Source organism: Aedes albopictus, chromosome 3 (assembly GCF_035046485.1).
Source record: "Aedes albopictus strain Foshan chromosome 3, AalbF5, whole genome shotgun sequence".
NCBI lineage: Eukaryota > Metazoa > Arthropoda > Insecta > Diptera > Culicidae > Aedes > Aedes albopictus.
The window spans coordinates 183,990,121-184,004,017 of record NC_085138.1 but is presented as its reverse complement, the minus strand read 5'-3'; the positions used below and the strand labels follow the sequence as shown (position 1 = coordinate 184,004,017).

Here is a 13,897-nt window from a genome sequence, read left to right as displayed (position 1 = left end):
ATTCATAAGGAGCAGTAGGTTGACACGTTCGCCGGTAGAAACTTTTAGTATCGCGGCAACGGATAACAGCAGCACGCCACGAGGTGGGCAACATGGACTCTTCGGAGCAAAAGGGGTAACGAGTCAAATGTCCACACCAAGCGGTAGCACTAAAGGAGGGCCCCCGGTGTCTACACCGAGCAGCAGCACCACTCAAGAAGGCCTACAACTTGCGAGGCCCAAGGTGTCAATGGTGGAGTTGAACAGGAAGGTCATCGAGCTGCACGAATACGTAAAAGGCCGTAACAACGTGCACACTGAGATTAAGCAAAGGGTGTCGAGCCTCAGGTATGCCGTGTTGGAAGCTGACCGCGAGCACACAGCGTTGCGTAAGAGAGCTGAGACTGCTGAAAAGGCTTTAAAGCTGGCTTTGGAGCAGATTGCGGCGGTGGAAGCATCAACGGAGTTACAGGAGACGCCGAAAGGACGCAGAAATAAGAACTCGAACAAGCGGGATAGAGAAACACCAGGCGAGGAGGAACGCCCGAAGAAGACAAAGAATGTTCAAGGTAGCGAGGAGTTGAGCGACGAGAGAGCCAACAGCGATTGGAACGTCGTCAAAAATCGCAAGGAGAAGAAGAAAAATCAGCCCAAAAAGGAGGAAACGAAAGGGAATAATCGGATCGAAAAAGGTAGAAAGCCGGCCCGAGACGAAAGGAGATCCAAAGAGAACAGGCAAGAACGCCGTCTGCCCCATCGAGAGAGACACATGGGAGACGCCCTGCTGGTCAAGGCAAACGACCAACAGTCGTACGCAGCAATCCTCAAAAAAGTCCGAGAGGATCCGGAGTTGAAGGAACTGGGTGAGAACGTGGTGAGAACCAGGCGCACTCAGCAAGGAGATATGCTCTTTGAGCTGAAGAAGGATCCGGCGATTAAAAGTTCTGCCTACCGAGAGCAGTTCGCCAAGTCATTGGGCGACCTCGTCGGGGATGGTGGGAACGTGAAAGCTTTGTGCCAGGAAGCAACGATCGAATGCCGATACCTGGACGAGATCACAACAGTGGAGGAGCTTGGTCGTGAACTGAAGACGCAATGCGAATTGGGAGAAGAGGTTCTAACGATCCGTCTGACGAAGGGGTACCAAGGCACACAAACAGCGATGATTCGACTGTCGGTGCCTGCGGCTAGCAAATTGTTGAAGGTAGGCAAGGTACGAGTTGGTTGTTCAGTGTGCCCGCTGAGGGTCGCCGCCCGAATAGCAAGGAGTGACCGCAAACGGGTGTTGAGATGCTTCAAGTGCATGGGCTTTGGACACATGTCGGCCAACTGCAAAGGCCCAGACATGAACAATGCAGAAAATGCGGAGAGAAGGGACACTTTGCGAAGGACTGCTCGCAAGCGCCAAAGTGCATGCTCTGCACAGCGGAAGAAGGAAACGTCCATTCGACGGGTGGATACAAGTGCCCTGCATATAAGAAGGCGATCGCAGGCCAACAGTAATGGAGATAATGCAGATCAACCTGAATTATTGTGATACCGCACAGCAACTGTTGAGGCAGTCAACAACGGAAGCAAAGTGCGATGTTGCGATTATTGCAGAGCCGTACCGAGTTCCTCTCGGTAACAACAACTGGGTGGCAGATAGCACGGGAACGGCTGCTATACAAGTGATGGGAAGATTTCCTATTCAGGAAGTGATTGCAAGCACGTACGAAGGTTTCGTAATCGCCAAAATCAACGGTATCTTCATATGCAGCTGCTATGCACCCCCAAGGTGGACAGCGGAGAAATTCGACCGGATGCTGGAGGAGTTAGCCGACAAGCTGGTTGGACGTAGGCCAGTACTGATCGGCGGAGACTTCAATGCGTGGGCCGTGGAGTGGGGTAGCAAGCTAACCAACGCAAGAGGTTACAGCCTGCTGGAAGCACTAGCGAGGTTGGAGGTACAACTGTGCAACGTTGGCACCGTAAGCACATTCAGGAAAGACGGGCGGGAGTCGATCATCGACATTACCTTCTGCAGTCCATCGCTAGCACGCACCATGAACTGGAAAGTGAGCGAAGAGTACACCCACAGTGATCACCAGGCGATCTGCTACAGCGTTGGCCAACGGAACCCTACGGCCATGTAGAGAAACAGAACATGTGAGCGAAAGTGGAAGACTAAAGCATTCGACAGGGACCTCTTCGTCGAGGCACTCCGTGCGGACAGCGACACCCCAGATCTAGATGCGGTAGAGCTGACAAGAGTGATTACAAGGGCATGCGACACTACAATGCCACGAAAACGGGAGCCTAGGTACAGACGACGTCCTGTACATTGGTGGAACGAGAGACTCGGCACCCTCCGTGCTGACTGTCTAAGAGCCAGAAGACGCTACCAGAGAGCAAGAAACCCCCCAGATAGGGAGGAGCGGAAGTTAGCGTTCCAGGAAGCCAGAGCCGCATTTAAAAAGGAGATAATCGTGAGCAAGTCGAACTGTCAAAAGGAGCTATGCCGAGAGGCCGACGCAAACCCCTGGGGTGACGCGTACCGAGTCGTGATGGCAAAGATTAAAGGTCCAGCGACGCCAGCAGAAATGTGTCCAGACAAGCTGAAGGTAATCGTGGAGGGTCTCTTTCCGAAGCACGACCCAACGACGTGGCCACCAACACCGTATGGTGAGGAGGAACAAGCAAGTGCGGAAGCTCAACAGGTCTCCAATGCCGAGCTAGAGGCAGTAGCGAAAAAACTAAAAGGAAACAAAGCCCCGGGTCCGGACGGGATCCCCAATGTGGCGTTAAAATCGGCGGTCCTAGCTTACCCCGACATGTTCAGGACAGTGATGCAGAAATGTTTGGAAGAAGGCCACTTCCCAGACATATGGAAGGTGCAGAAACTGGTTTTACTGCCGAAGCCAGGAAAACCTCCGGGGGATCCAGCATCGTTTAGACCGATATGCCTGTTGGACACACTTGGGAAGCTGCTGGAGAAGGTCATCCTTAACAGGGTGGTGCCGTTCACAGAAGGAGAACGTGGACTGTCACAGCTGCAGTTTGGATTCCGGAAGGAAAAGTCGACGGTGGATGCTATCCGGACGGTTCTGGAGAAGGCCGAGAAGGCGTCCAAACAGAAGAAGAGAGGAAATCGGCACTGCGCCGTAATCACAATCGACGTCAAGAACGCGTTCAATAGCGCCAGCTGGGAGGCCATCGCCGTAGCACTGCATAGAATGCGGGTTCCAGACTACTTGTGTCAGATCTTGAAAAGTTACTTCCAGAACAGAGTCTTGGTGTACGACACCGAAGCTGGACAGAGAAGGATGAAAGTGACGACGGGAGAGGACCAGCCAGGTGAGGTCGTTGGTGCGAACGGCCTCAATGACAAAGTGGCAACAGGAATGGGATTCCACCGAGAAAGGGAGATGGACCCATCGGCTCATCCCTGATGTGTCGACTTGGGTGAACAGGAAGCACGGAGAAGTGAACTTTCACCTAACCCAGTTTTTGTCTGGTCACGGCTGCTTCAGGCAGTACCTACATCGGTTTGGCCATGCCGCTTCGCCCTTCTGCCCGGAGTGCGAGAACGTGGAGGAGACACCGGAGCACGTAGTGTTCATCTGCCCCAGATTCGAGGAAGTAGGAAGATCGATGCCGGCATTAAGCGTGGACAACGTCGTCGACGAGATGTGCCGCACAGAAGAGACGTGGAATGCGATCAGCAGGGCAATCACAAAAATGCTGACGGAGTTGCAGAGGAAGTGGAGGAGCGATCAGCAAGCTGGGATCGCTTGAAGAGTAAGTGCACAGACGAGGAGCACAGTTTAGAAGCGACAAAAAGTGCATGAGCACTATAACAGAAAAGCGCATGAGCGCATTGCCCCCCCTGAAGCAGTCGCATCAGTGGTACCAGGGGGATCGAGGCATCTAGGTGTAGCAGAGTTTTTCCAATCGGTTTTCTCTGCTGGGGAGGTTGGGAGGAAAAAAAAAAAAAAAAACACAAGGGCAGCAGGGACAGGAGTCCAGGGGCTTGACGAACCCCCCCTTCTGCGAGTCGGGTGGCAGCTTGGGAATTCTTCCTAAGCGAAAATCGTTCACACATCCGTGTGGATTACCACCTTTGGCTCTTCCTTCGGGGAGTGACCGAGCTTCTGGTTTCCAGATAGCTCAAGCAGAGGATGCCTAGGATGTGGCGGGGTTTCAACAGTGGGCTCTGTTGGATCTCCATAAAAAGCCACACATCCGCAAGCAACTCTGTACAAGCGACCTGGTACCGCTTCCAAAGTGCCTTAGCCCAAATACTCGGAGTGCCAACCGGCACATCAGGATCGATGCCAGTAACATCCTGATTATGGCATACTGGTTAACGCAAACGACAACGAACTTCGGATTACGGATAGGATGACGACGATGGGCTGACATTCGTGCCATTCTGCTCCCTGAATAAGGAAAGGGTGACACCTACTTGAAACGGCGAGCGGGCTAATGGTGCGTCTGCCTCCGTCCCGGTAAAACCTTGGCAGGCCTCCGGATACGTTCTTCATCTGTCCATCATTTTTGATGGGTACTAGGCTCGGATGTAACACTCCCGACTTGCGCTGATCTGGCTCTGGACACGGACCCCATGAAGGTACGTGTTCAACCCTCGCTTGGCCTCCCTGATTCATAGACAACCAAGAGATCACGAAAGCGACTACGTACAGCAGGTGGAGATAGCGGCTCGGAGGGGGGACCCAATAGAATGGAGACATCAAATTATACCGAAGTAGTTGGAGAGAACGCGGACGCGTTCAGAAGAAGTGGAATGATGCAGCGATCACCAGTGACGCCGCTGGAAACTGCTGCGCGAACGAGTAGTAGCGCGATACGGAGCGAGCCTCAAGGAAGCCAACGGGAGCTAGCATTCCTGAATCAGCGAGTGCTTACACCGAACTCGAACAGCGGCACAGCTCAAGAGTCGAGCTTGTTCGAAGTGAGGAGAAGGGTGAACGAGTTGTACGAGTTTGTCAAAGACAAGCACAACGTCCACCTGAAGATCAAGCAACTAGTGACGAGCATCAAGTCTGCCGTTACAGTTGCGGAACGCGATCAGAAGGCGCTCAAGCTGAGAGTGGAAACAGCCGAGAAGTCTCTGGCGGAAGCCACGGATAGACCTACGGCTGAAAACATGGAGACGCCGAGGAGCCACCGGAGTACTCGCTCAGAGAAACGAGGCAGGGACACGCCAGGAGAAGAGGAAGTCCCGAAGAAACAGAGAAGCGAACGGGAGCGTGCCAGCAATCGGAGTGATGATGGATGGCGCACTGTGGAGAACCAGCAGGCGAAGAAGAAGAAAAAGCGAAAGGAAAAAGAAGATAAGAAGAAGGAAGAAAAGAAGAAGGAACAGAAGAAGAAAGAAACCCACCGGCCTCCTAGGGAGAGGAAGAAGGGCGAAGCATTGATCGTCGAGGCGAAGGACAAGACGACGTACGCTGCTCTGCTTAGGAAACTGCAGGAGGACCCGGAGTTAAAGGTGTTGGGCGAAAACGTAGTGAAGACCAGACGCACCCAAAAAGGAGAGATGCTGTTCGAGCTCAAGAAGGATCCGACGGTTAAGAGCTCGGCGTTCAGGGAGCTCGTTGCCAAATCCCTGGAGAACGAGGCCAATGTGAGAGCCTTATCACAGGAGGCGGTGGTTGAAGTCAAGGATCTGGACGAGATCACGACAGAAGATGATCTGAAACGCGCATTGAAGGAGCAGTGCAACGTCGAAGGACCGATGGTGATTCGGATAAGGAAGTCGTATGGAGGCACTCAGACGGCGGCAATCCGATTGCCTGTGGATATTGCCAATAAGCTGGTAGCAACTGGCAAGGTGAAAATTCGATGGGCGGAGTGCTCGTTGCGACTGGCTCCCCGAGCCACCAAACAAATGGAGCGATGCTTTAAATGCATGGAGTTTGGTCATCAGGCGAGAAATTGCAAGGGCCCCGACAGGTCCGGACGATGCTGGAGTTGCGGTGGAAACGGCCACGTTGCTCGGGACTGCACGAGCCAACCCAAGTGCATGCTGTGTAAGCCGGAGGACGGAAACGACCATAAGACGGGAGGCTTTAAGTGCCCGGCCTATAAAAAGGCGATGGCAGGTCAACAATGATTGAGATAACCCAAATCAAACTCAATCACTGCGACGTCGCACAGCAACTGTTGTGGCAGTCGACAACAGAGACTAAGTGCGATGTTGCAATCATCGCAGAGCCGTATCGGGTGCCCCCTGAGAACGGCAATTGGGTGACGGACAGATCCCAGATAGCGGCCATACAGGTGATGGGTAGATTCCCCATTCAAGAAGTGATCGAGTGTTCATACAAAGGCTTTGTGGTTGCCAAAATTAATGAAGTCTTCGTTTGCAGTTGCTATGCACCTCCAAGGTGGTCAGATGAAGAGTACAACAGGATGTTGGATGCACTCACGGACACGCTGGTCGGGCGGAAGCCGGTAGTCATCGGAGGAGATTTCAACGCCTGGGCCGTGGAATGGGGTAGTAGGCTCACCAATGCTAGGGGGTACAGCCTACTGGAAGCCCTGGCGAAGCTGGATGTGAGGCTTTGCAACGATGGTATGGCCAGCACATTCCGCAGAGACGGCCGTGAATCCATCATCGATGTTACGTTCTGTAGTCCGTCGCTTACGGAAGACATGAACTGGAGAGTCAGCGAGGAATATTCCAACAGTGATCACCAGGCGATCCTCTACAGCATTGGCCGGCGAGCCTCTACTTCGACGAGGAGAACGCGAACATGCGAACGAAGGTGGAAGACAAAAGACTTCGACAAAGAAGTCTTTGTCGAGGCGCTGCGGCCATACGGCGGTGCAACCCTTGATGCAGGTGAACTAACGGAAGCGATTGTTACGGCATGCGACATAGCAATGCCGAGGAAGATAGAGCCCAGAAACAGAAGACGGCCAGCGTATTGGTGGAACGCGACGATCAGTACCCTCCGTGCTGCTTGCCTCCGTGCTAGGAGACGTTTCCAGAGGGCCAGAAATGAAGCTGAGAGAGAAGCAAGGCGAACCGTTTTTCGGGGAGCTCGAGCCGCTCTTAAACGCGAGATAAGGCTGAGTAAGTCGAACTGCTACAAAGAGTTGTGTCGAGAAGCCGACGCCAACCCCTGGGGCAACGCGTACCGAATCGTGGTATCGAAGCTCAAAGGTCCAGCAGTAACCGTGGAAATGTGCCCGGACAAACTAAGGAGGATCGTGGAAGGTCTTTTTCCGCACCATGGCCCAACGTTTTGGCCGCCCACACCATACGCAGAGAATGCAGAAGAACCCAACGAAGGTGCTCGGATATCCAATGCAGAGTTGCTGGTAATTGCGAAGGGGCTCAAGATCGGGAAAGCTCCCGGTCCGGATGGGATCCCGAACGTAGCAGTTAAAACGGCGATATTGGCGTTTCCGGACATGATCAGGATGGTGCTCCAAAAATGCCTGGATGAAGGCTACTTCCCAGACGGTTGGAAGGTTCAAAAGTTGGTGCTTCTACCGAAACCAGGAAAGCCGCCGGGGGACCCAGGATCGTATAGACCGATCTGCCTGCTGGATACCCTAGGAAAACTGTTAGAGAAGGTCATCCTTAACAGGTTGACAGAATACGCCGAAAGTGAGAGGGGACTGTCAGCGATGCAATTCGGATTCCGTAAGGGAAAATCGACGGTGGATGCGATTCGGGTAGTCATCGAGAATGCCCAGAAGGCGTCCAAGAAAAAACGGAGAGGTGACCGATTCTGCGCTGTGGTAACGATAGACGTCAAAAATGCGTTTAACAGTGCCAGCTGGGAGGCTATCGCCGTAGCGCTACACAGTATGCGGGTTCCCGATTATCTGTGCCAGATTTTACGGAGCTACTTCCAGAACAGGGTACTGGTGTACGAGACCAACGAAGGGCAGAGGTCTATAGAAGTAACGGCAGGTGTTCCACAAGGGTCCATACTAGGCCCAACGCTCTGGAATGCCATGTACAACGGCGTACTGTCGTTAAAACTTCCCAAAGGAGTCGTCATTGTGGGCTTCGCAGACGACGTCGTGTTGACGGTAATGGGAGAGACTATTGAAGAAGTTGAAATGCTGGCGACGGAATCAATGTCCACTGTTGAAAGATGGATGACTGGGGTCAAGCTACAGATTGCCCATCACAAAACGGAGGTGCTTCTGGTCAGCAACTGTAAAGCAGCCCAAACGATGGAGATCGTAGTCGGAGAGCACGTAATCACATCGAAACGAGCTTTGAAGCATCTAGGAGTGATGGTCGATGATCGACTTAACTTCAAGGAGCACGTCGACTACGCCTGCGGAAAGGCGGCGAAGGCTGTCAATGCTATAGCGACGATAATGCCGAACGTCGGGGGACCACGAAGTAGTAAGAGGCGTCTTCTGGCGAGCATAGCAGGCTCAATACTCAGGTATGGTGCCCCAGCATGGGCTGAAGCACTGAGTACGAAGCGGAATAGAAGAGCGCTAGACAGCGCATTCCGACTCATGGCCACTCGGGTCGCCAGCGCGTACAGAACCATTTCGACGGAGGCAGTATGTGTTATCGCGGGAATGATGCCCATTTGCATCACCATCGCCGAAGACGTGGAATGCTACCAACGCAGAAGTACCAGGAGCGTAAGAGATATAGTCAGAGCGAACTCGTTGGCTAAATGGCAGCAAGAGTGGGACCATTCGGCGAATGGCAGGTGGACTCACCGGCTTATCGATATGTTAGGTACTAACATTAGAACGTGTAGAATAACAAATTTGAAACTAAGCATGTTGTCCGCTTAATGGCGAGCCAACACCAACCGGAGTAAGCAAAATACGAGACGTGTATGAGTACAGATTAGGAGCGACAAAAAGTGCATGAGCACAGTAGCAGAAGAGCGCATGAGCGCATTGCCCCCCCTGAAGCAGTCGCATATCAGTGGTACCAGGGGGATCGAGGCATCAAGGTGTAGCAGAGTTTTTCCAATCGGTTTTCTCTGCTGGGGAGGTTGGGAGGAAAAAAAACACACACACACACACACACACACACACTCACACACACACACACACACACACACACACACACACACACACACACACACACACACACACACACACACACACACACACACACACACACACACACACACACACACACACACACACACACACACACACACACACACACACACACACACACACACACACACACACACACACACACACACACACACACACACACACACACACACACACACACACACACACACACACACACACACACACAAGCTTGGGAATTTTTCCTAAGCGAAAACTGTTCACACACCCGTGTGGATTACCACCATTGGCACATCCTTTGGGAAGTGACCGAGCTTCTGGTTTCCAGACAGCTCAAGCAGAGGATGCCTAGGATGTGGCGGAGTTTTAACAGTGGGCTCTGTTGGATCCCCATAAAAAGCCACACATCTGCAAGCAACTCCGTACAAGCGACCTGGTACCGCTTCCAAAGTGCCTTAGCCCAAACACCCGGAGTGCCAACCGGCACATCAGGATCGATGCCAGTAACATCCTGATTATGGCATACTGGTCAACGCAAACGACAATGGACAAGTTACGGAATACGGATCGGATGGCGACGATGGGCTGGTACTCGTGCTATTCTACTCCCTGAGTAAAGTAGGGTGACACCAACTTGAAACGGCGAGTGGGCTAATGGTACGTTTGCCTCCGTCCCGGTAAAACCTTGGCAGGCCTCCGGATACGTTCATCATCTGTACATCATCTCTGATGCGTACTAGGCTCGGATGAACCATTCCCGACTAACGCTGATCTGGCTCTGGACATGAACCCCATGAAGGAACGTGTCCAACCCTCGCTTGGCCTCCCTGATCCATAGATAACCAAGAGATCACGAAAGCGACTAGATACAGCGGATGGTGATAGCGGTGCGGAGGGGGGACCCTGAAGAATGGAAGATCAAACAACAAACAACGAAGCAGGAGCGGCAAATCCGTTTGCCAGAACTGGGTTGGCGAGGACACCACCATTACAAACCCAGCAGGTGCAAAAGCTACAAGGGCAAGAGAAGGAGCACCAACAGATGCAGCAGCAGCAATACAGCGCATGGTCGAGAGTACCAAAACTACCAAGGGTAGAAGTAGCCAAAAAGCTGGTAGACGAGCTGCACGAATACGTCGACAAACGGAGCAACGTGCACAAGGACATCAAAGCGTTGGTGATTAAGATCCAAGGGGCCCTTGGATCGGCAGTTAAAGAGTGGAAGAGTATGGCACAGAGAGCCGAAGATGCAGAGAAGGAGCTCTTGGCAGCCAAGACTGCCAGTGAAGCAAGCCGAACGTCGGAAGCGAGAAGGCAGATCACTAACAAAACTGCGGAGAAAAATAGCGTGGTGGAAAGCATCTCCCAGAGGATGCAAACTACACCCTTTTTCACGCCGAAGAGACCAAGGGCATCGCCAGGAGAAGTGAGACCCGGTGGCTCCAAGAAACATAAGGACGCCCCCGTTACTGGTGCACGCCATCCAGCAGAGAATGTCGTCGCAGACGGCCATACCCCGTGGCAGGTCGTCGGCAAAAGAAAAGCGAAGTCGGCCGGTAAAAGCAGGTCCGACAAACGGAAGCTCATAAAGAGAAAAAATAAAGGTGAAGCTCTCATCGTCAAAACAAGTGACGACTCGTACGCGGAAGTTCTGCGCACCATGCGGACTAATCCGGACCTTAGGGAGCTAGGGGAAGACGTGAAGAAAATTAGGCGCACCCGCAATGGGGAAATGATCCTCGAGTTAAGAAGGGATCCAAAAGGAAGCAGCTCCTCATACAAAGAGCTTACCGAGAAAGCTATGGGCGATAAGGTCGAAGTCAGGGCCCTATGTCCGGAAGCAACCCTCCTATGCAAAGACTTGGACGAGGTCACATCGGAGCAGGAAGTTGAAGTAGCTATGAAGGAGCAGTGCGAGCTAGGAGAAGCCAGGATGACCATCCGTGTAAGAAACGGACCTTCTGGCACGAAGGTGGCATCGATCAAACTACCGATCGATGCAGCCAATAAGGCACTAAGAGTTGGCAAGATCAAAATAGGCTGGTGTGTGTACCCCCTGGGTATCTCTCAGCAACCGGAAGTGTGTTTCAAATGCCTAGAGTACGGCCATCTGGCAAGAGATTGCAAAGGGCCTGACAGAAGCAAACTATGCAGAAGGTGTGGTGAGGAAGGCCACAAAGCTCAGGATTGCAGGAAGTCCCCGAAGTGCCTCATCTGCGCAAACACAGAGAACAGCAATCATCCGACAGGTGGCCGAAGATGCCCGGCCTTCAAGCAAGTGAGTGCAACTAAGTCCCAGTGGAGGTAATCCAAATCAACCTCAACCACTGTGAGACTGCACAGCTTTTGCTGCGACAAGCCGTTGTGGAGCAAAACAGCGATGTTGCTATTATTTCGGAGCCATACCGAATCCCCCCCGAAGATGGAAACTGGACAGCAGATAGGGCGAAAACAGTAGCAGTCTGGACAGCGGGAAGATATCCCGTGCAAGAAGTGGTGTACTGCGCAGATGAAGGTTTTGTGGTTGTGAAAATCAACGGAATTTTTATATGTAGCTGCTATGCCCCACCAAGATGGACGATAGAGCAGTTTAACCAAATGCTGGACAGGATAACCGAGGAGCTAATCGGCCGAAGAGCAGTCGTCATTGCCGGCGATTTTAACGCTTGGGCGGTCGAATGGGGTAGCCGTCTCACAACCCCAAGAGGAAGTAGTCTACTGGAGGCCCTAGCTAAGCTAAACATAGACATCGCCAACGAAGGTAGCACCAGCACGTATCGTAGGGAAGGTAGAGAGTCTATCGTCGACGTCACCTTTTGCAGTCCTGTTCTGATGGGAGCGATAAATTGGAGAGTATGTGAGGAATACACCCACAGCGACCATCAAGCCATCCGGTACCATATTGGAGGCAGGGCTCGGCTGGAGTCACGTGGGACACAAACGAATGAGCGGAGGTGGAGGACAGCGAACTTCGAAAAGGACGTGTTTGTTGAGGCGCTAAGGCTGGAGAGCAATTCACTGAACCTCAGTGCAGACGAGCTGGTAGCGGTACTATCCCGCGCGTGCGACGCTACAATGCCAAGGATGGGAAAACCAAGAAACAGTCGACACCCCGTCTACTGGTGGAACCCAACGATTGCTGATCTGCGAGCACAGTGCTTACGAGCTAGAAGAAGGATGCAGAGGGCTAGAAATGAAGGTGATAGGGAGCAACGTAGGTTACCTTACAGAGCAGCAAGAGCCGCATTGAACAAAGCGATCAAGCTCAGCAAGAAAGCCTGTCTTGACAATCTCTGTCATAAGGCCAACTTGAATCCATGGGGTAGTGCGTACAAAGTAGCAATGTCGAAGATAAAGGGTCCTGCGGTACCACCCGACAGATGCCCGGAAAAGATGAAAGTTATCATCGAGGCACTGTTTCCGATTCACGAGCCGACAATCTGGCCGCCCACACCGTACGTCAATCAGAATACCCACGATGAAGAAATCAGGGTGACTAACGAAGAGCTGATCGCGGTTGCGAAAGTCTTGCCAATCGAGAGAGCCCCTGGCCCGGACGGGATACCAAACGTGGCCCTAAAAGCAGCAATCTACGAAAACCCGGATATGTTCAGGAGCACAATACAACATTGCATTGAGGAGGGCAGTTTCCCTGACATCTGGAAACGACAGAAATTGGTGCTACTGCCAAAGCCTGGGAAACTTCCCGGCGACCCATCAGCGTATAGGCCGATATGCCTATTGGATACCGTTGGTAAATTGTTGGAGAGAGTGGTCCTAAACAGGCTCACGAAATACACTGAGAGTGAGAGCGGTCTATCAGAATTGCAGTTCGGATTCCGGAAAGGCAGGAGCACTGTAGATGCCATCAGAACGGTTGTGGATGCTATGCAGACGGCGCAGAAGCAACAAAGAAGGGGAAACCGTTACTGCGCGGTGGTCACCCTAGACGTCAAAAATGCTTTCAACAGTGCCAGCTGGGCAGCAATTGCCGATTCGCTGCACAGGCTGAGGGTACCTGAGTATCTGTGCCAGATTCTGAAAAGTTATTTCCAGAACCGCAGATTGATCTACGAAACAGACGCCGGAAAGAGAAGTGTGGCTATTACGGCGGGCGTTCCACAGGGATCCATTCTGGGCCCGACTCTCTGGAACGTCATGTACGATGAGGTTTTGAAACTGAGCCTTCCCAGAGGAGTAAAGGTCGTCGGATTTGCGGATGACGTGGCGCTGCTTGTGATCGGAGAAACACGAGAGGAAGTAGAAGTACTGGCCACGGAGGCGATAGACACGGTGGAAGACTGGATGCGGGAGAAGAAGCTATCTCTAGCTCACCACAAGACTGAGATAGTTGTCATCAGCAACCGGAAGAATGTGCAGCATGCAACAATTGTGGTTGGCGAGTGTACTATCGACTCGAAGCGCGAAGTCAGGCACTTGGGAGTGATGCTAGACGACCGACTGAACTTCAACAACCACGTTGACTACGTCTGCAAGAAGGCCACAGTGGTGATCTCGGCACTATCCCGGATCATGCCTAACAACTCTGCGATCATCAGCAGCAAGCGGAGACTACTAGCGAGCGTATCATCATCCATCGTCAGATATGCAGCCCCAGTGTGGTCGTCGGCATTAAAGACTGGAAGAAACCGCGCCCAGCTGAACCGTACGTCCAGGCTGATGGCGATGCAAGTGTCGAGTGCGTATCGAACCATCTCGTCAGACGCCGTGTGTGTAATAGCCGGGATGATCCCTATCTGCCTTCTACTGGAAGAAGATAGCGAATGCTACAGGGACCGAGGCACAAGAGGAATTCGGAAGAGAGCGCGAGTCAGCACACTACACAAGTGGCAGCAGCAGTGGGATAACGCTG

General features: G+C 52.6%; 1 protein-coding gene across 1 annotated transcript in view; it reads left to right on the top strand.

The window, feature by feature from the left end:
- Positions 1-13,897, top strand: part of LOC134290482 (uncharacterized) — a 32,375-nt gene that overhangs the window by 18,050 nt on the left and 428 nt on the right. Inside the window, exons 2-3 of the mRNA XM_062857634.1 lie at positions 9,966-11,302; positions 11,368-13,758. Coding sequence (XP_062713618.1) covers positions 9,966-11,302; positions 11,368-13,758 — 3,728 coding nt within the window. The remainder of the gene's footprint in view (positions 1-9,965; positions 11,303-11,367; positions 13,759-13,897) is intronic.